We start from the raw sequence: 23,345 nt of genomic DNA on the forward strand, positions 1-23,345 counted from the left end.
AAAATAAATTGATAGTTCAATAATCTATAAAATATTTAACTCATCAAATTCACTTTCTATATCATATCTTGTCAACTAAATTTAAAATTTTAGTATATTTTTAATTACTTTATTTCTTAAAAAGAAAACATCATCTCCTTTCAACATTAAAAAAATAATAAAGCAAAAAAATTGAAATAAAAAAATTAATATATAATTTTTATTTAATCTATACTATATATAAAAGTACAGGGGGACACACACATTTGTGCTAATATCCTTAATACAATTTAAATTATTATTAAACAATAATTATTATATAAATATTAGCAAATTTAAACTACTTTTAAACAATAACTATTTTATCAAAATATTAGCTAATTTAAAATACTTTTAATAGAATTAAACTGCTCACCTATTTTATAGAATTGTTTATCATATCTCCCACTGCTATAGTATTAGTCTATGCTATGTTGTTTACTACAATTAATTCAGTATGTGAGTTTGAAGAAACAAATTTTATGGGATTCCATATTATAAGGCAAAAACCTTAATATAAATTTTGAACTGAGCAAAACGGAAAGAAATTGTAACAATAAACTATGTAGATTGGAAGATTTTTTGCAATCACCATTCAAAAGTAAAAGATATATAACCGGTTAAGCCATAAAATATATACTGTAAAATAAAGCACTCGCGGAAAACATGTACATGTACATTAATATTCTTTTTATTTTATAAAATATAATTACTAATTAAAAAACTACTATTTTTAATTACTATCTAATATTTGACGAGTTACACTACGAGCCACGTGTGAAACACGTAAAGGTACACTAGTATTTCAAATAAAATAAAATTGTAAACTATATATTAAAAGGACTATTAAAATAAAATTAAAAGTCACACTTTTTATATTTGAAATGTTCTCTATTTTATCAAATATATGAGTATCATTGGAGATGCTATTAGGGTAGTTTATGACTAATGTTTAACGAGGGGAGTTATTTGCACCACTTTACAAATTTGAAAAGTCTAAATGGTTTAGGAATAAATAAAAAGAGTTATATGATTTTTTTAAAGGCCTAATCACTCAAAAACCCCTCACCTTTAAACTTTTTTTCAATTCTACCCCGACGTTGAAAATTTGTCAATTTTACCCACTTTTGAATTTTCTGTTTTCAATTGTACCCCAATATTTAAATTTTTGTTAATTTTTTTACTTAAATGATGAAATCATTCAATTAATTAAGTCTAAACATGAAATTAAATTCTTTTTTATTCAAAAAAATACAAATAAGTCCTTTATTTTTAAAAACTAACTAAAAAGCATAATCAAATTAACACTAATTTAAATTCTTAATTAATTTAACTAAATTTAAATAAATTTTAAAAATATACAATTAATATATGCGAGACATGTAGAATGTTTTAAACAAATTTCCAAACGCAAAAGACGTTAATTTAATTTTTCAGGGTACAATTGAAACACAAAAATGCAAAATAGGGTAAAATTGACAAATTTGCAACGTCAGGGTATGATTGAAAAGGGGCTAAAAGGTCAGGGGTTTTTAAGACATTAGGCCTTTTTTAAAATTTTTGAGAGGTTTATTTGTATCTTTTGTCTTATTTTTAATAAAGTATCCGACTCTTTAAAGTATTTGACGTCCCACGTGCAAGTACATCTGTACAGGCGATCTAATTAGAGATGGCAAATGGGTGGATTTGGGTGGGGTTAAAATGGGTATGATTATAAATGGGTAATCTACTCATTTGTGACCGTTTTAAATTTATATTGGTATTCATATCTTTATAACCCTATTTAACCCTAACCTACTTTATATGTATAATGTTAGAAATTAATCGTTTAAAATTTAAATTTTATTATAATAATTGTACATCTTGTGGCAATTAATGAATTTTAGAGAGAAACTTTTAGAGGTAATATGTTCTGGAAAAAAATTATATTTCGGAAAAAAATATTTCTAAAAAAAAATGTATCCTGCAAAAGAATATTTCTCGGGAAATTTTTTTCGGAAATTTTTTTTGTTCTACTAAAAAAAAATTTAACGAAAAAAATATTAAAAAAAAATCTGGAAAAAATATATTTTGGTACGACTTGGAAATGTTGTTTTTGAAATTTAAAGTTTATCACTATATCTATAGTATAAAACTGAACCCTTAAATGAACAGTGCTCTAAGATTCCTCTGATGCCCCTCATATAATTTGTCGTTTTATATAATAGTTGCTTATTTTGTGTACCCACAATGGAAAGTTTCAATGCCACATGGCTGTATTTGATTATTTTACTTTTTCATCCCTAATTGCACCTCCTGTTGAAGTCTCATGATCTTACCCTTATTGGGAAATTAAAAACAGGTCCCACAATATTAATATTTTTTCATTCCTATTTTGTCCCGGTTCCATCTTTATTAAAAGTGTGAATTGCTGTACCCTTATTGGAAAAGTTAAAAACACTTTATTAGCTCTCATCAACATAAATTGCATTCATTTTTCTTTTAAATCATAAATGGCAATCCTTTAGAATTTAGATTAACTAAACAATAAGACGATGACTTTTTTCTCCAAAATTAGTCTTAAGCAATTTTGAATTTTTTTAACTCATGTTTTTAAAATTGGATGAATAAAGTAATTAAAATTTTATTTTTAATTTTTTTAAAATTAACCAACAAAGAAAAAAAAGAATAATTAACAACATGTGCAACTAGCGTTTAATTTTTTTTAAATCATTTTTTTCTATTTGGTTTGAAATTTTTTTTATAGAATTTTGATTAAAAAATAATAATTAAATTATTGTGTTAGTAAAAATTATCTCTATATTTTTTTAAAAAATTTATTATTACCTCTACAACAACTCTGGCCAAATAGCATTTATGTATATCTATTTTTAAATTTTATTATGTACATGTATTATAATTTATATTTTATGATTTTGTTAACATTTATTTTTTAGAATAGAAGATTCTATATAGCTCAGTAGATCAATTAATTTTATTTTCTTTTTATATTATTGATTTTTTTAGTTGTTGGTGTTGTAGGAGTCGAATTAGTGAAGATGAACCAAAATTATGGTTGAGAGAAAAAAAAATAAAAATAATATTTATTTTATTATTATTGCTGTTAAATTTTATGTCTGTATTTATACAACTTTAATACTAATTGATGCTTAATTGCTATATTAAAATAGGTTTTTTTAATTTCATGTTTCTTTAACCGTTATTTTTTCAATGAAAAATGGCTCGGTCCGAAGCGAAGCGAGGGTTTCGTTCTAGTAGTATTATAAAAAAAGTCAAATACTCTTAAATTGAAATATTTTTGAACAAAGGGTCAACGCGCCCCCTAAACTTGTGTCACGGGGTCATCTAACCCAATTTATACTTTTTTGAGCAATTAACCCCAAAACTCTTCATTTTCGGGTCAAGTAACCCATAATTGTATTTTTAAAACGCGTAAAATACAAATCGGAGGTGAGGGATGCAAAAAAGTAATTAGATACTTCCCTAATTGTTGCGATATAATTATCCTAAATCTGTTTTTTAAAATAAAAATATAAATTATGGGGTTATTTGACCCAAAAATGAAGAGTTTTGGGGTTAGTTGCTCAAAAAAGTATAAATTGGGCTAAATGACCCCGTGTCACAAGTTCAGGGGGTGGGTTGACCCTTTGTTCAAATATTTTTTAACCCAAATTTTACCTATTAATTGATTCATCATGGATAGAATATGGATACCATATGGGTGAAAATTGCGACCTCTATGTTTAACAAACAAAATTTCACCCATTTGTTCTGTTCTGTTCGTACAAATTAATTTGACTCTTTTTGTTCAAAATTTCACGTCTGGATTTTGAAGTTTGAATCTTTTCCGTTCTACCTGGAAATAAAAGAATGCATATGTACATGGATTGGATGTAGAATTATCAGATCTGGTTGCAGTCAAAAGATTGATGCTTTGAGGTTTATATTTTAATTTTACTTGTCTTTTTAGATCTGGTTTCAAGTTTTCGAACTTTTAAAGTTTTGGGCTTTTGAAATTAACAAGATTGTATCTTTTTAGGTCATCTGATATTTTGTTTGATTGCAGGTGATGTCTATTCAATTTGTCGAGCTGTTATGGTAAATAATCCATATTTTCAATTTAAAGGTTAGATCTTTGATGCTCCTGAGTTTTTTTTTTATCTTCTTTTATTGCTGTCATGTTTGTTTTTTGAACTTTTGTTCTGTTTTTGTGAGTGAATTGCATACATGGTACAAAAACAAAATTATTGTTCTAATTATGATTGTCTGTGTGGTGTGATTAATTTGCGTTGACTTTGTTATTTTGATTCCTCTTCTGGGAAAACAGCAAAATAATGACTGTTTTAGGAAATGGGGAAATAATGTTTTACTGAATTGGTTGACAAAATTTTTATGCGTTTATGAAGAATTATAAGTTGCCAGTAATAGTATATCCTCTCGGTTTGCCGCTATTTAAGTGATGGTTAGTCTATACTCTATGCTAGTTAGTCTATACTCTATAATCTAGCATGTCAACGTTTGCTATGAAATCTGCTCCATTTTTTAGCACACTCAACATCGATTTAATTCTCTCTATTTTGCTCTAAGGTGAATTTGATTTTATATTTCTAAGTAATGTTCATTCCTGATAAATATGTGTTTAGACTGGTTTCCAATTTACTGTATATTGGTATATTTCGCTCAACATCTGAAGTAAGGAAAGTAGCTTTAACTATCCTGCCAACATCTTTGCTGCTTAGAAATGCTTAGTTCTCAGCGTCAATAGTTTGCTTAACGAGATTGTCTTCAGGTTACAAGGTCTGAAAAGCATGAAATTATTATTGTAATATGTTTATTTCTAAAAGTGAATGATAAGATTGATATTTTGATAGAATATATGTGTTCATTTTCTTGTGTGGTTAATAAGGATAACGAATCTGTTTTCTTCTGGCATTCAAAATAAAAATTACAACATTTAAGAGATTTCTCTATTTTCCTTCAATTATCTTACCATATGTTTTATTTGGCAGTTTATTTTACGTGGCTGTTATTGATCTTTTTACCAAAATAGATAGACGCCTTTCTGTTTCTCTTTGTTATGCTCATATTATGTGCTTAAATATATTTGGAAGTGCAGTAGATGTATAATCCTATGGCTTGATAGTATTGAATTCCTTTTGAAACTCTTAACTGAAAATTATTTGTATAGTATTGGTTCTTGTTTCATGATGGATGCTGTTGAAATCAAATCATATATTGATGTTTCACGCAGCATGTGAATTCATTGTACTGCTTTTCTTTTCTTATATTTTTGTTCTATTCCAGGTGTAATGCAATGTTGAAGGTCTTTGATGGCTATGCAATTACTTCAAATGATCTTAAACTTTTGATCTAGTTGGATGTGAGAGAAAGTCAGCTCTGGGAAAGTGAATTGAATTGAAGAGTATTCCGCCAGATTAAAGTGAATGTGAACTATGAAGGACTCCAAATTTCCAAACCGTTATTGGATTGTTATTTTAACCTTCATCAGCACATGTGTTTGCTATATAGAACGAGTAGGTTTCTCTATTGCATATACTGCTGCAGCCGATGCTGTTGGTATAAACCAGTCAAGTAAAGGCACTATACTTGCAACATTCTATTATGGTTATGCCTGCTCTCAGGTGCCTGGTGGATGGGCCGCTCAGAGAATAGGTGGGCGAAAGGTTCTCCTCCTCTCATTTGTTTTATGGTCATCAACTTGCTTTTTGATTCCTCTTGATCCAAATCGAGTTAGTATGTTGGTAATGGCTCGCTTGCTTGTTGGTGTTGCGCAAGGATTCATCTTCCCTTCGATCCATACCGTTTTAGCCCAATGGGTTCCACCACATGAACGCTCTAGATCGGTTTCTCTTACAACTTCTGGAATGTATCTAGGTGCAGCTCTGGGAATGCTTGTCCTTCCAAGTCTAGTGAAATACAAAGGCCCGCGATCTGTATTTTTTGTTGAAGCAGTATTAGGTGTTTTGTGGTCACTTCTCTGGGTCAAATATGCAAGTGATCCTCCACGCTCTGAGCATCCAAAAGCTGCCGCTGCAGGGTTTGGAGAATCTTTGCTGCCCATCAAAGCTGGTCAGAAGACAAAAATGGAAAATGGAGGTAGTCCTATTAAAACTGCAAAGATTCCATGGAAGAGAATATTCCTAAGCCTGCCTGTTTGGGCAATTGTGGTTAACAATTTCACATTCCATTATGCTTTGTACGTTCTGATGAACTGGCTGCCAACTTATTTTGAGCTGGGCCTCCAGCTAAGTCTTCAGGAAATGGGTTCATCAAAGATGATGCCTTATCTCAACATGTTCTTATTCTCAAATATTGGTGGGGTGGTTGCGGATCACTTGATCACGAAGAGAATTCTGTCTGTGACTAAAACCCGGAAGTTTTTAAACACTCTAGGTTTTTTGGCCGCGTCTCTTGCTCTGATGGCACTTCCTCTCTTCAGAACTTCTACTGGTGCTGTTTTCTGTTCTTCTGTTGCTCTCGGTTTTTTGGCCCTTGGGAGGGCTGGTTTTGCAGTTAATCACATGGATATTGCTCCACGGTATGCAGGAATAGTGATGGGAGTTTCCAACACAGCTGGTACTTTAGCTGGCATTATTGGAGTTGATCTAACTGGTAGGCTTCTTGAAGGTGCTAAAACTACTTATTCAGATCTCTCAAGTCCAGAAAGCTGGAGATCTGTGTTTGTCATACCAGGGTTTCTATGCATTTTTAGCTCTTTTGTATTTTTGCTATTTGCAACGGGAGAGAGGATTTTTGATTAGGCGATATTGTTTTTCCATATTAGAATCGATTGCAGAAGATTATTATCTGGTGAAGAATTCAATCGTCCGCTTTTGAGTCTTCCGATTATTGATCGACCCACAGACTATGCTCAGGAAGGGTATATACTGAAAATATTAAAGACCATCAATATTTGAAGTGGTCACTATAGAGGCAATTAATAGCACTCACCGTTTTTTAATTCAAGATATATTACTTGAAAGGTGAATTTCTCTATTCTTTCAATATCATACTAGGGCAGTTTTTGGCATATGCTGCTGCTTTGATGATTCTGATTGTTGTTAACTGAATGCATCCAAAACCATAGTTATTATCATGTAACTTTAATATGAACAAGAGTCTAAGGTAGCATAGATCATTTGGGAAAAAAATAATAAAAATACCTTACCAGTTCTTGATTTACAATTACTTATGCTGTTACAATGAATTTCATTATAATTGTAATGGGGGAGTGCACGGTTCAACTTTGATTCATTTGACATTGTGCATGAACTTTGTGTATCTGCATGAATTTGAAATAGATGATTTTCTTTTCTTTGGTTTCTTCCCATTTTTGTTCATAGGTTTGTTTGCAGTTGTGGAAGGATAGCGTTTAAGATATAGTCTTGTGTTAGTTGTAAGGGGCTGATATATGATGCCAAAAAATGCCAAATTATGCGAAGCCATATTTGGCTGTCGGTGGAGAACTCAGTGGGCTCCCTCCTCCAAAAATCCAGCTTGTATTGCTGAGTAATAAATCAACCATCTGTACCCTCCCACAACAAATCTCCACCGTTGATCTCATCAATCATCACCACCAAACAACTTTAATGGACTGAAAAAAGACTCCCGATCCAACACTGATCAACTCATTTAGTTAGCCCGTCACTCGCTTCCTTCAATTCAACTCCAGATCCAAATACCCAATTCTCCCGGTAACCTAGTTCACACTCTTCATTTCAATTTTAAATTAGAATCACAGTTCAAAGTTCATAGTTTTTTTAATTGAATTGCAGAGAAGGAGAATGAAAATGGAGAACCAGGGCAAATGCGTAATCTTTATTGCGGCGCTGTTGTTGGGGAGTTGGTGTTTGTTGGCAAACGGAGATGACTCGGAGAAGACGAGAGTGAGGAGTGTGAGAGGGAAAAAAGAGTGTATTAGAGGATGGGAATGTAAACAGTGGTCGGAGTATTGTTGTAATCAGACAATTTCAGATTTGTTTCAGACGTACCAATTTGAGGATCTGTTCTCGAAGAGGAATGCCGGTTGCTCATGCTGTTGGGTTTTGGGATTACCAGTCTTTTATTGCTGCATAGACTCTTTTTCAGCATCTTGGGTTTTGTACTACTGGAGGCAAGCTTATGCAGATGAAGGAACTGGCTGCGTTTTTAGGACATGTCGGCAGCAAAACTTCTTGTGAGTAATGTTAAATTTGTCTGCTTTCAACTGTTTATGGTTGACATTATAGTAGTTAATGGTGTAGGAATCGTTTGTTAGACTTTGAATTGAGTTTAAATGGTTGATTGTGTGATTTTTCATGTGTAAAAGGCCGGAATGCTGGAATTTATAGTTCCATGTCATGTTCCGATGTCCATAGCGCCGCGTTTTAATCTAAAAATTTCTTCGGTGTTGCGAATTTTGAAAAAAAGGCCGGAAGTTCCGACATCCATAACATCGCGTTTTAATAGAAAAATTGGTCTGTGTTAGGAATTGTGCAAAATTGTTAGTTTGTGTTTTAAGTTGCTGAAGTTGAAAGGTCGTGTTAAAATACAAAACATGCTAAAGGTTGTGATTTGTTTTGCAGTTATACCTTAATTTAATATGTAGGCTGAAAGTTTTGGATGGTTATTGTTCCTGGAAACTAATCATGGTCGGTGTTTCGAATTATACAAATAACTGTTAGTCTGTGTTTAAATTGCCATAGTTGAAAGTTTGTGTTGAAATACGAATCATGCTAAAGATAATGACTTGTTTAGCAATTATCCCTTTGATTTAATACGCTGGCTGAAAGTTCTTGTTATAAAAAAAATGTTTAGATCAATGCTTATGAAGTTTTTTTGTTTTGTTTTATTTGGGATGATGTATTTGTGTTTAAAATTTTGTTTAATGTTTGTTTCAGGTGGCTATGGAGTAGCTACAGGAGGACCGTTAACTTATGGCCTTTGCTACAACAAGGAAATGAGCCCTAGTCAGTCATACTGTGGTGATTACTATAAATTAACCTATCCTTGCACTCCTGGTGCTGAATACTACGGTCGTGGTGCCTTGCCTATCTATTGGTATGTCTCGTGCTATATTTTGTGAATCCGGAGGGTTTCTAGAGTTGGAAACTCGTACAATTTCCTCCTGACTTTCTGGTGGAATGGACCGAGATTGAGAATGGAGCATTTCCAAAATTAAAAACTCTTAGTATTCAAAATTGTTTAAACTTTAGATTTCTTCCTGAAGGCTTACAAAACATATCTACACTTGAAAAACTGGATTTGTCTCCTATGCATGAAGACCTTGCCTGGAGATTACTTAATGAAAAAATTACAAGATTGAGAACATCTCCACGCTTAGTGCTAGTTATCGAAATAAATTTACCCCTGCTTACGTGGGAATTCTTAAAGAAGTATTGCTTAGGATTTGAATCTCTCAAAAATGACCTAAATCGTACGAAAATGTAAAATAGAGTTGTCAGTAGGCAATGTAATATGCATTTGTTTCTCACACCATTCTTGTATTCTTAGTTCTGTAAGAGTTGATTGACCTGAAAATGTTTTGAGGGGAAGATTGTAATGAGACTGAAATGAAAGTTTCTAAACTGAACAATGCTTAGTTTCTTGTCGAAGTGGACGAACAATTCTTTGTTGCTAAAACTGCAAATACACTTCTGGGTGGAAATAATTTGCAGCAAGGTCTTTTATATGTAGTGAGAATCTCTGACTATATTTGTTACTTTGATTGACAATATTGCACATTAACAAAGCAATAGTTTACTTGAAAATTGAAATTCTTGTTAGTGTCAGACAACTTGATAGAGATTAGAGAACAGTTGTTATGACAGCACTTACGAAAGAGTAATTATGATAATGATAGGAGTGGAGAACCACAAGCTAATTGGCATCAATTTCCACAAGAAAATAGTCAACATTGGTTGCTTGGTGAGTGAGAATTATTTCGATTAAGAGTGAAAAAGCTACTGCCTACTACAGCACACCTTACTCCGATTTGGTTGATCTGATAATGGCCAAGTAACCATGTCGCTCTTCTTCTTCAGTCGTGAATCTGATAATCGAAGCGAGTACTATTTCGCCCAGATTCCGAAACAAATTCTTCAAGCAAATCAGTTGGAAGTTATTGGAACAGGTGAGATTTCTTCTACTTCATCTGATTTTGAATCAAATTATGAAAAGCTTCCTGATCTTATTAAAGCATGCTTAAATTATTGTTCCATCATCACTTTTAGATATCCTGTAAGAAAAGCAAAAATAGTTAGGCTTCTGTTGGCTGCATCCATATTGCTAGAAATCCCAGGGGAAACCATGGAGGACATTATAGAAAAGATTATTGAGGATCTAATCGGCTTGAAAATGCTTCAGGAAAATGTACATCTTGATAAGAGAGAACTAAAAGTTTCTGAACTATATTATCAAATCTTTCTCGTTGAATTGGATGAACAAGATTTCATTGATATAGCTGTAAGCTTACCTGTACATGCTGTGATAGAAGACGATGGGAAGGACAATCCTCCGGATTTCAAAAGCCTTCAAATTCAGTCTTTGTTTCTAACTACGGCTGATCGACGTGCTTCTTCTTATGGTTCTTCAGAAGGACTTTCTTGTAGTTATATGGAAGCTATCTGCAGTGTGGAACACATTTGGGTGTTAGATTTAAACGGCAAGATAGAGTGTTTGCCTGATCGAGTTGGTGACATGGTTCATCTGAAATATTTAGGCTTGTTTTGTTCAGATCTTGATAATCTTCCGAGAACTTTAGGTAATCTTCAAGAATTACAAACTTTCGACATGAGAGCTACCCGGTTTAAGCATATCCTACCAATAGAGATGCTGAATCTTCAACAGTTAAGGCACATCTTAGTGTCTCATAGAACTAACAATGGTGAAATTAATGTTCCAAAGGGATTTGGAAGACTGTTTAATCTTCAAACATGCGAGGGTGTTTATGCTGGAGGTGGCGCTGCAGTCACTGAATTGAGTACTTTAACCCAACTGAAAAAGCTCGATATTAAGCGTGTCTCGGAAGATCATTCGAGCGAACTTGTTGCAGCGATAATGAAGATGACAAAACTTGTCTCGTTGAGCTTAGATGCAGAGCGAGGTGGTTACTGTGACACCACACTTCTTCCTGAAATGGAAGAATTCGCTCCTCCGCCTTCTCTTCGGAAGCTATACTTAAGTGGTGGATTAGTTGAAATTCCTAATTGGATTGTCTCGATGGAAAACCTGACAACATTAAGTTTATCCAAGTCAAGGCTATTGGAGAATTCAAATTCAGTACTTGAGCGTCTTCCGAACTTAAAACATCTCAATCTATGGGATGCTTACGACGTTAAGAGCATTGGCAAAGAATTTTGCCGAGGGGGTGGTTTTCCAAAGCTGGAAAATCTCATCATTTCATCTCGCACCCTAGTAGAATGGACTCAGGTTGTGGAAGGAGCTTTTCCAAGTTTACGGCATCTAAGCTTCCGTAACTGTTTGAAGCTCAAGTTTCTTCCGGAAGGACTAGACAGCATTTCTACACTCCAAGTATTAACATTGTTGCCTGCATACAACGACATTATTTGGCGATTGAAAGGTAAAGAGTTCTATAAGATTCAGAACATTTCAACATTTAAATATCATGAATTAAGTCCTAGACTACGTTGAACGGAAACTTTCTTCAAGAAGTCCTATATTTTGAAAACTTTCCTCGAGGCTTGCATTTTGATATTCGTTTTTATATTGAGGAACGCTTCTAAAATTCCAAAATATAAAACATACTATTTTGCTGTTTTTTGTTTTTGTCTCTTTAATTTCAATGTTTCCATGCTGCATAGATCAAACCAAGTTAGAACTTAATTCATGGATTTATTTACAATTTGTTTTTTTGTCAATTACTTGCAATTACACCCTTAAACAAGGGAAAGAGCCTCGGCCTGCTACAAGAGGCAAAAAACAAAGCTTCACTACCACATGCTCTATAATAAATGCAGAACAATCAAAACAGTGAACAAACCGAAAACCAGCAGCTAAAGAACTCGGATCCTTCCTCCATGATCACTCTAGTGAATTGGTTTTCAGTGAAAACCAATTCACTAGGCTGCAAGATCTGATTGAAGATGAAGGCAGATTTCTTTACTCGGGCAGCTACGGATTTGCCTTTAGTTTTACTGCAAAAGAAACTAACTTCTCTTCTCCAGCAAAGTGTATTCGCTGATAATATTCATATGCGTAAATAACATTTTTGAGTGATGAGAACCAAACATTGAGTCTTTAATTCTTTTTGTTTTATTAATTGCCAAATTTTCCTTGTTTACTCAGATTTGGTTGATGTGGTAGTCTCCAAGTAACCATGCCTCTATTCTTCATTAGTCGTAAATCTGATAATCGAAGGGAAAGATATGATGAGACTGAAATTAAAGTTTCTAAACTATACTATGATCAATTTCTTGTCGAAGTGGATGAGCAATACTTTGTTGCTAAAACTGTAAATACACTCTTTATTTTTTACTACTGCGGATAAACAAACGCATTATTTTGGTTCAGATAATCGGGGACTTTCCCGGGGTTACATGGAAACTCTTTGCAAGCTCAAATCCCTAGAAAGATTAGCTTTGTATGGTGAGGTTGAGTGTTTGCCTGAGCAAGTAGGTGGTCTGGTTCAGCTCCTACAAGAGCCTTAAGTAACCTTCAAAAGGTAAAAAAAGTCTTGACATAAGGTGGAATAGATTTAAAGATCTACGTGAACTACCGATAAAATTTCTGAATCTTCAACAGTTAAGGCGTCTAATTTTCTGGTAGAAAATTTCTAGCTTTGGAAATAACTTGCAGCAGGCTTGTGGTGGGTTCTTCAGGAAATGTCTTGTACTTTATATTTTTGTCAGTGTTAGACAACTTGATAGAAATTAGAGAGCAGTTGTTAAGACAACATTTACTAAAGAGTAATTATGACAATGATAGGAGTGGAGAACAAGCTAATTGGCTTTAGTTTCCATGAAATTTCCACAAGAGAATAGTCAAGATTGGTCGGTTGGTGGGTGATAATTACGGGACTACATGGATTGACTTACAGATCAAGAGTAAAAAAGCTAGTGCTTACTACAGCACAGCCAGTAACATATTAGAAAACACTTCATTCAGATTTGGTTGATCTGATTATCACCAAGTAACCATGTCTCTCTTCTTCTTCAGTCGTAAATCTGATAATCGAAGCGAGTACTATTTCGCCCAGATTCCAACAACAAATTCTTCTCATTTCAACCAGAACAAAGGTGAGAGTTCTTCTACTTCATCTGTTTTTGTGTCAAATTATGAAAAGCTTCCTGATCTTGTTAAGGCATGCTTAAATTATTGTTCCATCATCACTTTTAGATATCCTGTAGACAAAGCAAAAATAGTTAGGCTTGTGTTGGCTGCATCTATATTGCTAGAAAATCCAGGGGAAATCATGGAGGATATTATAGAAAAGATTATTGAGGATCTAATCGGCTTGAAAATGCTTCTGGTGGAAGATGTATATCATGAGGCGAATGAAGTAAAAGTTTCTGAATTATATTATCAAATGTTTCTTGTTGAACTGAATGAACAAGAATTCGTTAATAAAGCTGCAAATTTACCTGTACATGCTGTCATAGAAGACGATGGGAAGGACAATCCTCCGGATTTCAAACACCTTCAAATTCAGTCTTTGTTTCTAATTACAGCTGATCGACGTGGTTCTTCTAATGGTTCTTTACAAGGACTTTCTTGTAGCTATATGGAAGCCATCTGCAGTATGGAACATCTTTGGGTGCTAGATTTGGACGGCAAGATAGAATGTTTGCCTGATCGAGTCGGTGACGTGGTTCATCTGAAGTATTTAGGCTTGTTTTGTTCTGATCTTGATAATCTTCCAAGAACTTTAGGTAATCTTCAAGAATTACAAACTTTCGACATGAGGTCTAGCTGTTTTGAGCATATACTACCAATAGAGATGCTGAATCTTCAACATTTAAGGCACATCTTAGTGTCCCATAGCACTAAAAATGGTGAAATTAAGGTTCCAAAGGGATTTGGAAGACTTTTTAATCTTCAAACATGCGAGGGTGTTTATGCTGGAGGTGGCGCTGCAGCCACTGAATTGTGTACTTTAACCCAACTAAAAAAGCTCGGTGTTAATCGTGTCTCGGACGATCATTCGAGCGAACTTGTTGCAGCGATGATGAAGATGACAAAACTCATCTCGTTGAGCTTAGATGCAGAGTATGAAGACGATTACACACTTCTTCCTGAAATGGAAGAATTCGCTCCTCCGCCTTTTATTCGGGAGCTGCATTTAAGTGGTGGATTAGTTGAAATTCCTAACTGGATTGCCTCCATGGAAAACCTGACGACATTAAGTTTATTAGAGTCAAGGCTATTGGAGAATCCAAATTCAGTACTTGAGCGTCTTCCGAACTTAAAACACTTCACTCTATGGCGTGCTTACGAGGTTAAGTACATCGGCAAAGAATTTTGCAAAGTGGGTGGTTTTCCAAAGCTAGAAACTCTCACCATTGCATCAGACACTCTAGTGGAATGGTCTGAGGTTGTGGAAGGAGCTTTTCCAAGTTTACGGCATCTTTGCTTCCGTAATTGTATGAAGCTCAAGTTTCTCCCGGAAGGACTAGACAACATTTCTACACTTCAAGTATTAACATTATTGCCTGCATACAACGACATTATTCGGCGATTGAAAGGTGAGGAGTTCTATAAGATTCAGAACATTTCAACATTAAAATTTCTTGAATTAAGTCCCTGACTGCGTTGAATGGAAACTTCCTCGAGGCTTGAATTTTTGATATTTCATTTTCAATTTCAAAAACGCTTCTAAAACTTCAAAATGTAAAACATATTGATTTGCTGTTTTTGATTTTGGTGTTTTTCATTTCGATATTTATGTCTCTGCTGCATAGATCCAAACAAGTTAGAACTTCATCCCTGGATTTGCTTACAATTTCCTAAGTTGTAAATTAAATAAATAGGAGAACATTGTTATATAGCTTGATAAGAGTTTATTTTATTTTATTTTAAAAGATAAGCTACAACATTTATAGATGGGAAATCGATTGTTAAGTCCTGTCACAACTTGATCTGTTCTGAACACAAATTTTCCATCTGAAAACTAACATAAACATAACCTCCTAATGGATGAATTAAAGATTACATTATCATCCTCGGGGTTCTGATTTCTCTCAAGCTTTTATTATTTCCTCATCTAGTCATGTCTAGCCTTGGATTGCCGACAACCTCGCCAGAAATTGGTTAAACGCTTCTTCTCGACTGAGCATGCTAATCCTCACATAGTTTCTACCACTGCCGAAACGCTCACCACCCCTTGTCTGAATCTTCTCGGCTCGTAGGAGACTCTCGCAGTCTGCGTCTTCCTTGTATTTTAGCCATGCAAATGCTGCTAGGACAAACTCAAATTAATGTCAATTGAAACGACTTAAAAATACAGGATATAATAGGAAATCTTTATTCATTACCAGGATTTGATTCAATGTACTTTCCAGTGAAATTGCACCATTCCTGTGGGTACTTAGGCAGACTGAAAATTTGACTGTTCTTAACAGTTTCTCTCAGTCTCTTCCATCTTTCAGCCATCAACGACTGGCCGTACTCAAAAAAGTTTCCCGATTCAGGAGTAGTCCCAAATTGCTGACAGCCTTCAGTAACCACTCCGAGAATCCTTGCAGCTCGGAGCTGGGATTCTTTCGATACGCCAATAGCGCAAATTTCGATGAACTTAGTCATCATTCTTGCCACTTCCCTATCCTTCACAAGTGCCCATCTACAGTCCAAAAAACAGAACATACTTATAATTTTTCTACATACCAATACTGCGAATGTGTTGCTAAATACAATTATGAGGGCATGTGTTGCTAAATACAATTATGAGGCCATGTGTTGCTTACCCAATTCTGGAACCTGCATGACCTGTGCATTTGGAAATTGTGAACAGCATAATATCATGATCTGCCGGACGAGTGACCGGCGTGTAGTGCGGCCAGTAATAAGCCAGATCATGAATGTGCTTCCCGTCTCCTCGGTTAACCACAGAATCTCGAATGGCGCCGTCCGGATTATTCGGTGAAGTCACAACCTCAATGTATGGTTCATCTTTATCAAATTCATATGCATCACCTTCCCATTTATATAGACCAGAACGCAGGAAATCTGTCTCATCTTTGTATGACTGCAAACCATAGCAACGATGTTACTAAATTGAAGCAATTGGAAATCAATTAGATTATGGAAATATCACCACTAGTTCATCCCTGTAATAATGCACCTAGGGGTTTGATTGTATTTTTAGGTTCAGTTTGTGCTAAAACTTAACTGAACTTTTTTATATATAAAACCAAACCGAACTTAAAAAATCTATTTTTTTTATAGTATCTAATCAAAGATAATCAAATTAACATAATCGTAACTATTACTAGTCTCGTGCATCGCAATATTTTTTTGCATATGCAATATTAGAGTACAAATATGGATACTCGAAAACATAGAATTAAATGTGGTGCAACTGGAAAATTAATGTCGACAACATGTAAGATGTCTGCATTAAGTGCAAACACCATTTGAAATTAAATATAGTTAGTGTAGCAAATAATTAAATATTGCTTCTCAATTGCAGAACAGATAGATGGACCTTCCTGTCTGCTATTTCAAGAACTATATATATACAAGTAGTTTCAAAATCAATCTTTTTAGTTCCCGATGGCCGCGGATCGAAGCGGATTTAGCCATATCAAGAATTGAGTGTTAGTGTAGCAAAAAAAGAACATGAGCATGTTACCATGTTTGTCTGGGATCAAGGATTTCAAGAACATGCACACGTTCTATTTAGTGTGTTTTGTGTTCCTCAAGAACATGTTTGTCACCTTGTCTTAGGTAATTACTATAACGTCTCTTCTTTTTCAATCATGCATGTCTCATGCACAGCAAGACAAAAACATGACATGCACAGCAAGAAAAAACATGATAGTTGTAGAAAAAGTCAAAAAATCTAAATTTTTTGTGCATTTTGACTAATTTATCCTATTTTCAACTATTTATTACAAATGTATCCTATTTGCTAAAATTGATTAAAAAGTTTATATAATTTATCGATCTCATTGCGTAGAATGATATATTAGAAAAAACAATTGCATTACTTATGATAGTCAGGTCAATAATTGACAATTTAATCCATAAAAATGCAATTGCAACAAAAGATTGAAGACTTAATAACTCAAAGATGTCCAACTTTTTTGACTTTTTATTTATTTATGATCCAACAGTTTAAAAACACCAATTTTAGCTAAATTTTAATAGTATATTTCAATTATAGCAAACTAAATATATGTCAAAAAATCAGTTTTTTAATTTATGAAAAAAATCTAACTTTTCTTCAATAGAAAATAAGTACTTATTAAAATTAAGTTACAATTAACGAAATTAAAAGGTTTGATAAAAATAAAAATCTTAAGGAGTTTTAGCTATTTATTGAAAAAAAATGAATAGTAGACTACAATTGAAATTAGGTCGAAATTAACGGCCATAAATTAAAAAAAATAAAAAATAAATATTTTTGAGCGATTACGCCAAGATTGAAATTGAAATAAATTAATCAAAATTAAAGATTAACTTATAAACACATCATCAAATTCAAAATAATAAAATTATATGAGTGATTACGCCAAGGTTGAAATTGAAATAAATTAATCAAAATTAAAGATTAGCTTATAAACACATCATCAAATTCAAAATAATAAAATTATATGAGTGATTATGCCAAGGTTGAAATTGAAATAATTAATCAAAATTAAAGATTAACTTATAAAGACATCATTAAATTCAAAATAATAAAATTATCACCTCAATGTAATTTTTTAAAAAAAATGCAAACATTAAACAAAAATAACTAAATTGCTTTCTCAACTTAAAATCAAAAGTTATACTTCAAATTGTTGTTAATTAATTTGATAAATAAACTTAAAAAGATGCAACAGATCATTGCATGTTGTAGGTCGGCCAAGTGAGACATACTCAGCAAGAGACACGATTTTAGCACAAACAGAAACAAGTAATGCCAGATATAACCCATTTTTGCATCTTTGTTCCATTGACTTTGACTTGTTTTAAATCCTAATTAAGATCTAATCACACATTAATATCTATTTATGACCATATTATTTTAACTAGTCAATCCAAAATCATCAATTCTCAATCATAATAAATCTCATATGGAGAAACTTTTAAGGTAAATTTTGTTGTCAAACTAGGGCCAACTAAATTTCATTAATATTATTGTATAATTATTATTGTTATAATATTATAAAATTGAATCAATTTTATTTATCGATATGTCGGACATAATAATAATTTTCATTCATAGTTCCCGGTTTCTCTTTTTTTTTTAATCAATTTTTTTTATTTTGATTTATAATTATAGAATTCCTAAATTTTAAATTAAATAACGTAAAAAATCGTTCATTTTTTATTATTCAATTACATAGTGCATATGCGGCTACTGATTATATCATTTGACATATTAAACTAATAAACATTTAATCTTATTTTGAAAAAAAAAATATTCCTAAAAATCTAGTATCTATTCTGATTTTCTAATATGTCATTAATTTTTTATAATAAAATAAGTTATGGTGTTATTCTTTTAATATATGAAATGATATATCATCTGCCATATATGTACTATTTAACAAAAATAGTGAAAATGGACTAAAATGAGGAATCTACCTATTTTATTGTTACGAATTGAAACAAAGGGAATTTTGTGGAAAATAGAAGAAAATATAAGGACTATACGTAAAAATTAACCAAAAATTGAACGTAAATAAATAATTACTGATATTTTGATTAGTGTCTCACCGAATAGTAAGGAGCAGCACAGACAACACTGACGGGCTCCGCCCTACCGGCGGAGGCGGTGATAGCGTAAAGCGCCGCCTGATAGAGCTGTGTGGAGCCTGTCCCCACCACAACATACCGATCATCGGATTCTGCATTCCCAACCGTCCGATGAAGTCTCTTGATGGCATCGGACAGCTGTGGCTCTAAGAACCAGCATACGTTTCCTACGTCGCTAAAGTAGCTCATCAGGTCACTTCCCGAGATCACCACCGTACACTTGTCACCTTGTTTCTTCCAATACGGCTCGAACATCGTCGGATCCCCACTGTTAAAAAGTTTTAAAAAGAATAATCATTATTTTCACGTTTAGTAAAATAAGTAGCCACTAATGAAGTAGATTATTCTGTTTTAAATTTGATTATATCTTTAACATAATCAGAAGATTAAGTAAAGATAATATTACTTTAAAAACGCCTTTTAAAATTTGGCTTAAAAAGGCTCGATCTTTCATATTTTTTTTACTATTTTATTTTATTCATTAAAAATGGATAAAAACAACATCATTTGATGAAGAGAAACTATTTTTATTTAGAAATATCAAGAAATGAAAAGTTGAGCTTTTCGTGATGACGTGCTTAAATTGCTATAAAAATGAAAAGTAAAGCATTTTTTTCAAATATTCAATAGTTTACGATATTTTTTTTAAAAAAAGTCTCGAGTTTGAATTTACATAGAAGAACGATAAACTTACTGATCGAGATTGATGAAGGAATCAGAAGAGGGGAGTTTTTTGGTGGCAGAAACGGAGTTTTTCGCGTCATTGGCTACGGTTTCGAAACCTCCCATTGTGTTTTTTTGCAGAAAGTGAGTGAAGAAATGAATGAAAACTATGGAAATGTAAGTGTATTTCTTCTATTGAGAGGGTATATTTATATAGAAAGAATTGAAAACGGATGCATGAACCATTTTGCCACTTGGGAGTGTAATCTAATAGAGGTATACATTTGGATATTATCAATCAAATACATGCTCCACGTAATAGAACTAAAATATCTTTCTCAGATTTATTGGATTCTCTATTTAATTTACTTCTAATTATATTACTCTATGCATGATAACAGTAAAAAAAACTAGAGAATTTAGTGTGTTTTGTAATTATAATACAGATTTTAAAACTTGATAAAATCAGTCGTCAATTTTTATTATATTTTTTGAAAAATTAGAGCACTAATAAATTTTTTACTAAAAAAAAGTTGTCGTGGTTATATATTTTGGTATTTGTGTATTGTGTTAATGTTTTTTCAATAAAAAATAGAAAGGTATTTCAATTTATCAAAAATAAAAATTGATGATGATTTTGCCGAATTTTTAAATTATATTTTATCTGCAAATACACTGAATTTAATTTAAATGACAATGAGTACAATCTGTAACTACAAATTAATTTATCGATTGAAAAGATAGTAATATAAATTAGAGCTTTTTATAAATCTTCATTGATTGAACTTAGCATCATATGAACTTTATATCACAAATCTTTAATCAAATTTATTGATTACAATTAAAATACTCTTTTATGATTATTTGTATTGTATTTTCTAAATCAAATAAATAAATTATTAATTTATCTTGATAGGAATTACATAATTTAAAAAATGAAAAAAAATAATGTTCACCAATTAGAACAAAAAAAAAGATCTATGATAGAAAAAACATACTTTAATTTTTTTAAAGAATCTTCTAATGGGAAATACCAATTAAAAAGTACTTCAATTAATTTCACATATTTTTTTTATTAAGTTGTTTTATTAAATGTGTTTCCGAATAAATCTAGAAATGCACTTTTAGCCGTATTTTTCAAATAAATTTAAAAATTAAACATGTTGACGAATAAATCTAGAAATGCACTTTTTTACCGTATTTTCCAAATAAATTTTAAAATTAAACATGTTTCCGAATAAATCTAGAAATACGCTTTTCACCATATTTTATAGATAAATCTAAAAAGTACGTTATCGAGTAAAATCCAAAATAGTACGTTTTTCAGGTAAATTTAAGAATGCGCGACCGAATAACTCCAAAGATATGTTTTTATATTTAATTCGAGATTAATTCATACATTAGTTTTGTATTTTATCAAGATCTCATTAAGAATATGAACATAAGATATTTGATAGGAAAATAATACATTAATTTTTCAAAAGTATCTTTAATGGAAAATATCAATTAAATAGGACTTCAATTAATTTCATATGTTTCCTTATTAAATTGCTTTATTTTCCAAATAAATCTAAACAATATGTTGCTGAATAAATATATAAATACGCTTTACGCCGAATATTCCAAATAAATCTAAAAACTATATTGTCGAATAAACGTAAAATATGTCTTTTCCGTATCTTTTAAATAAATCTAAAAAATACGATGCTAAATAAATCCAAATTACGTTTTTCAGATAAATTGAAAAATGTACTATCAAATAAATCTTAAAATATGTTTTTATGTTTAATTCGAGATTAATTCATACATTAATTTTGGATTTTATCAAGATCTCATTAAGAATAGGCTTATCCATTTATTAAATCTAGATCTTCACGTTTTAAATCTAAATCTTTATGTCCAATTTGGAAGCTTTTTTTTTTAATTATCGCCAAAACTTTCAATTTTTTTAAAACCCAAACCTTTCAAATTTTTCATCAATTACGACCAAACGTTTATATTAAATCTTAGTTGGACAATAATTTTTTAAAATTTGGTTGTAATTGATAAAGTGGACTACTATTTACCGTCCAATATTACTATCCACCGCCCAACTTTTTACCAAAATACCCCTAAGCTATTTTCAGTTTTTTTTTTATAAAAAAAATCAATTCTCTCAATTCAATTAAAAACCCAACGAATATCCCAGCAAATTTACAATAAAAATGTCAAAATCGACTAAAAATAAAAGACGGAACCTCCGATAAATAATCGGTTTTTATTTATTTAATTTTTTAAATTTTTTTTTATTTTTTTTAATGGGCAATCGCCCTCAGATGTCGATGGCCCATAGGGGCCATCGCCTTGATTTGGCGATGGCTTTGGGCCATCTGCTGGAAATCGAGGCGATAGCCCATAGGGTCCATCGCCAAATCAAGACGATGATCCATTAAAAAATTTAAAAAAAATTAAAAAAATTAAGAACCGATTAATTATTAGAGATTACCGTCCTCTATTTTTAGGTGATTTTGATATTTTTATTATAAATTTGCTCGGTTATTTGTCGGGTTTTTAGTTGAGTTGAGAGGATTGAGTTTTTTTTTTAGCTGAAAATGGCGTAGGGATATTTTGGTAAAAAGTTGGGCGGTGGGTAGTAATTTTGGGCGGCGAATAGTAATACCCTTGATAAAAGATGCAAATGTTTGGATTTAAAAATAAAACTCAAAATTTTGGTTATAATTGCAAAAAATAAATAAAACTTATAAATAGGATATAATTATAAAAATTAAAAAGTTTGGCCATAACTGATAAAAGACACAAAGGTTTGGATTTTAAAATGATTAGGCTTTAAGAATATGAACATAATATTTTTGATAGAAAAAGAATACATTAATTTTGAAAGTATCTTTAATGAAAAATACCAATTAAATAGTACTTCAATAAATTTCACATGTTTTTTTTTAAATAAATCGCTTTATTTTCCAAAAATATATTGCTGAATAAATCTAGGAATACGCTTGTCGCCGTGTTTTTCAAATAAATCTAAAAAATATCTTGCCGAATAAATCTAAAAATGCGCTTTTTCCGTATCTTTTAAATAAATCTAAAAAGTACATTACCGAATAAATCTAAACTGTGCTTTTTCAGATAAATTTAAAAATATGCGACCGGATAAATCCAAAGATATGATTTTATGTTTAATTCTAGTCAACGCGTATATATTTTTACTAATTGGAGGGGCAAGCACTTTTGTTAATACTTTTAATATTATTAAAATTAATTATTTAAATAAATAAATAAATAATAATTTTATTCCAACTCATGAGATATTTTCTAATCAAACAAATATTCTAATTAATTTCTAACTAATTTAATATTGGTTATAAATAAAACACAATGATATAATTATAATAAATTTAAGGGTTAATTCCTAAAAAAGTCACGAACTTTACACGGAATTTCATTTTAATCATGACCTTTAAAAGTTGTCATTTAAAGGCACGAACTTTCATTTTATTTCAAATTTATCATCAAAGTAAAATTCGGTGTATTTTATCTAACTAAAAATTCCTAATCCTAGATACTCTAACCGAAAGATAATAAGATTTGATATTAATTAATAATTTGGGTCATTCATTAATGATTTAGTGAAGAATTTAGTCAATAAAAATACACTGAAATGATGAATTTAAAACAATACGAAAGTCCGTGCCTTTAAATGACAACTTTTAAAGGTCATGATTAAAATGAAACTTCGTGTAAAG

General features: G+C 31.7%; 5 protein-coding genes across 8 annotated transcripts; 4 read left to right on the forward strand and 1 right to left on the reverse strand.

Moving 5' to 3' along the window:
* Positions 1-3,718: 3,718 nt before the first annotated feature.
* Positions 3,719-9,632, forward strand: LOC126656451 (probable anion transporter 5). 2 transcript variants are annotated; one of them, XM_050351025.2, is made up of 6 exons: positions 3,719-3,957; positions 4,085-4,144; positions 5,323-7,022; positions 7,383-7,733; positions 7,815-8,215; positions 8,919-9,632. In XM_050351025.2, exon 3 carries the CDS (start codon positions 5,472-5,474, stop codon positions 6,798-6,800), a length of 1,329 nt encoding a protein of 442 aa, XP_050206982.1. In that variant the 5' UTR covers positions 3,719-3,957; positions 4,085-4,144; positions 5,323-5,471; the 3' UTR covers positions 6,801-7,022; positions 7,383-7,733; positions 7,815-8,215; positions 8,919-9,632. The 2 variants fall into 2 exon arrangements, with proteins under 2 accessions (XP_050206982.1, XP_050206983.1); XM_050351026.2 differs by having other exon boundaries at positions 4,085-4,116.
* On the forward strand, positions 7,830-9,749 carry LOC126657305 (chitinase-like protein 2). Its single transcript, XM_050351973.1, has 5 exons — positions 7,830-8,215; positions 8,627-8,697; positions 8,919-9,078; positions 9,532-9,535; positions 9,621-9,749. The coding sequence occupies exons 1-5, from the start codon at positions 7,830-7,832 to the stop codon at positions 9,747-9,749; spliced, it is 750 nt and encodes a 249-aa protein (XP_050207930.1).
* On the forward strand, positions 9,044-12,266 carry LOC126656449 (disease resistance protein RPM1-like). 3 transcript variants are annotated; one of them, XM_056103587.1, is made up of 4 exons: positions 9,044-9,078; positions 9,881-10,150; positions 10,251-11,599; positions 11,925-12,266. In XM_056103587.1, the coding sequence occupies exons 3-4, from the start codon at positions 10,327-10,329 to the stop codon at positions 12,011-12,013; spliced, it is 1,362 nt and encodes a 453-aa protein (XP_055959562.1). In that variant the 5' UTR covers positions 9,044-9,078; positions 9,881-10,150; positions 10,251-10,326; the 3' UTR covers positions 12,014-12,266. The 3 variants fall into 3 exon arrangements, with proteins under 3 accessions (XP_055959562.1, XP_055959561.1, XP_050206979.1); XM_056103586.1 differs by having other exon boundaries at positions 9,881-11,599; XM_050351022.1 differs by lacking the exon at positions 11,925-12,266 and having other exon boundaries at positions 9,881-11,799.
* A 141-nt stretch (positions 12,267-12,407) lies between these two features.
* On the forward strand, positions 12,408-14,958 carry LOC126656450 (putative disease resistance protein At1g58400). The gene has a single exon (XM_050351023.2). The coding sequence runs from the start codon at positions 13,175-13,177 to the stop codon at positions 14,780-14,782; it is 1,608 nt and encodes a 535-aa protein (XP_050206980.1). The 5' UTR covers positions 12,408-13,174; the 3' UTR covers positions 14,783-14,958.
* A 33-nt stretch (positions 14,959-14,991) lies between these two features.
* On the reverse strand, positions 14,992-19,847 carry LOC126656453 (L-tryptophan--pyruvate aminotransferase 1-like). The gene is made up of 5 exons (XM_050351027.2): positions 19,634-19,847; positions 18,901-19,207; positions 15,939-16,219; positions 15,510-15,814; positions 14,992-15,430 (listed from the first exon to the last, which is right to left on the reverse strand). Exons 1-5 carry the CDS (start codon positions 19,726-19,728, stop codon positions 15,249-15,251), a joined length of 1,170 nt encoding a protein of 389 aa, XP_050206984.1. The 5' UTR covers positions 19,729-19,847; the 3' UTR covers positions 14,992-15,248.
* Positions 19,848-23,345: the final 3,498 nt, after the last annotated feature.

Source organism: Mercurialis annua, linkage group LG7, assembly GCF_937616625.2.
Source record: "Mercurialis annua linkage group LG7, ddMerAnnu1.2, whole genome shotgun sequence".
Lineage (NCBI taxonomy): Eukaryota > Viridiplantae > Streptophyta > Magnoliopsida > Malpighiales > Euphorbiaceae > Mercurialis > Mercurialis annua.

Coding starts and splice junctions, on each gene's coding strand:
- LOC126656449 (XM_056103586.1), top strand. CDS start 10,042: ATGTCGCTCTTCTTCTTCAGTCGTGAATCTGATAATCGAAGCGAGTAC. Junction 11,600..11,924: donor CATTATTTGGCGATTGAAAG/GTAAAGAGTTCT, acceptor CCCTTAAACAAG/GGAAAGAGCCTCGGCCTGCT.
- LOC126657305 (XM_050351973.1), top strand. CDS start 7,830: ATGGAGAACCAGGGCAAATGCGTAATCTTTATTGCGGCGCTGTTGTTG. Junction 8,216..8,626: donor TGTCGGCAGCAAAACTTCTT/GTGAGTAATGTT, acceptor TTTAATATGTAG/GCTGAAAGTTTTGGATGGTT. Junction 8,698..8,918: donor TTCGAATTATACAAATAACT/GTTAGTCTGTGT, acceptor TGTTTGTTTCAG/GTGGCTATGGAGTAGCTACA.
- LOC126656453 (XM_050351027.2), bottom strand. CDS start 19,728: ATGGGAGGTTTCGAAACCGTAGCCAATGACGCGAAAAACTCCGTTTCT. Junction 19,208..19,633: donor TCCTTCATCAATCTCGATCA/GTAAGTTTATCG, acceptor ACTTTTTAACAG/TGGGGATCCGACGATGTTCG. Junction 15,431..15,509: donor GTACATTGAATCAAATCCTG/GTAATGAATAAA, acceptor TTGTCCTAGCAG/CATTTGCATGGCTAAAATAC.
- LOC126656451 (XM_050351025.2), top strand. CDS start 5,472: ATGAAGGACTCCAAATTTCCAAACCGTTATTGGATTGTTATTTTAACC.
- LOC126656450 (XM_050351023.2), top strand. CDS start 13,175: ATGTCTCTCTTCTTCTTCAGTCGTAAATCTGATAATCGAAGCGAGTAC.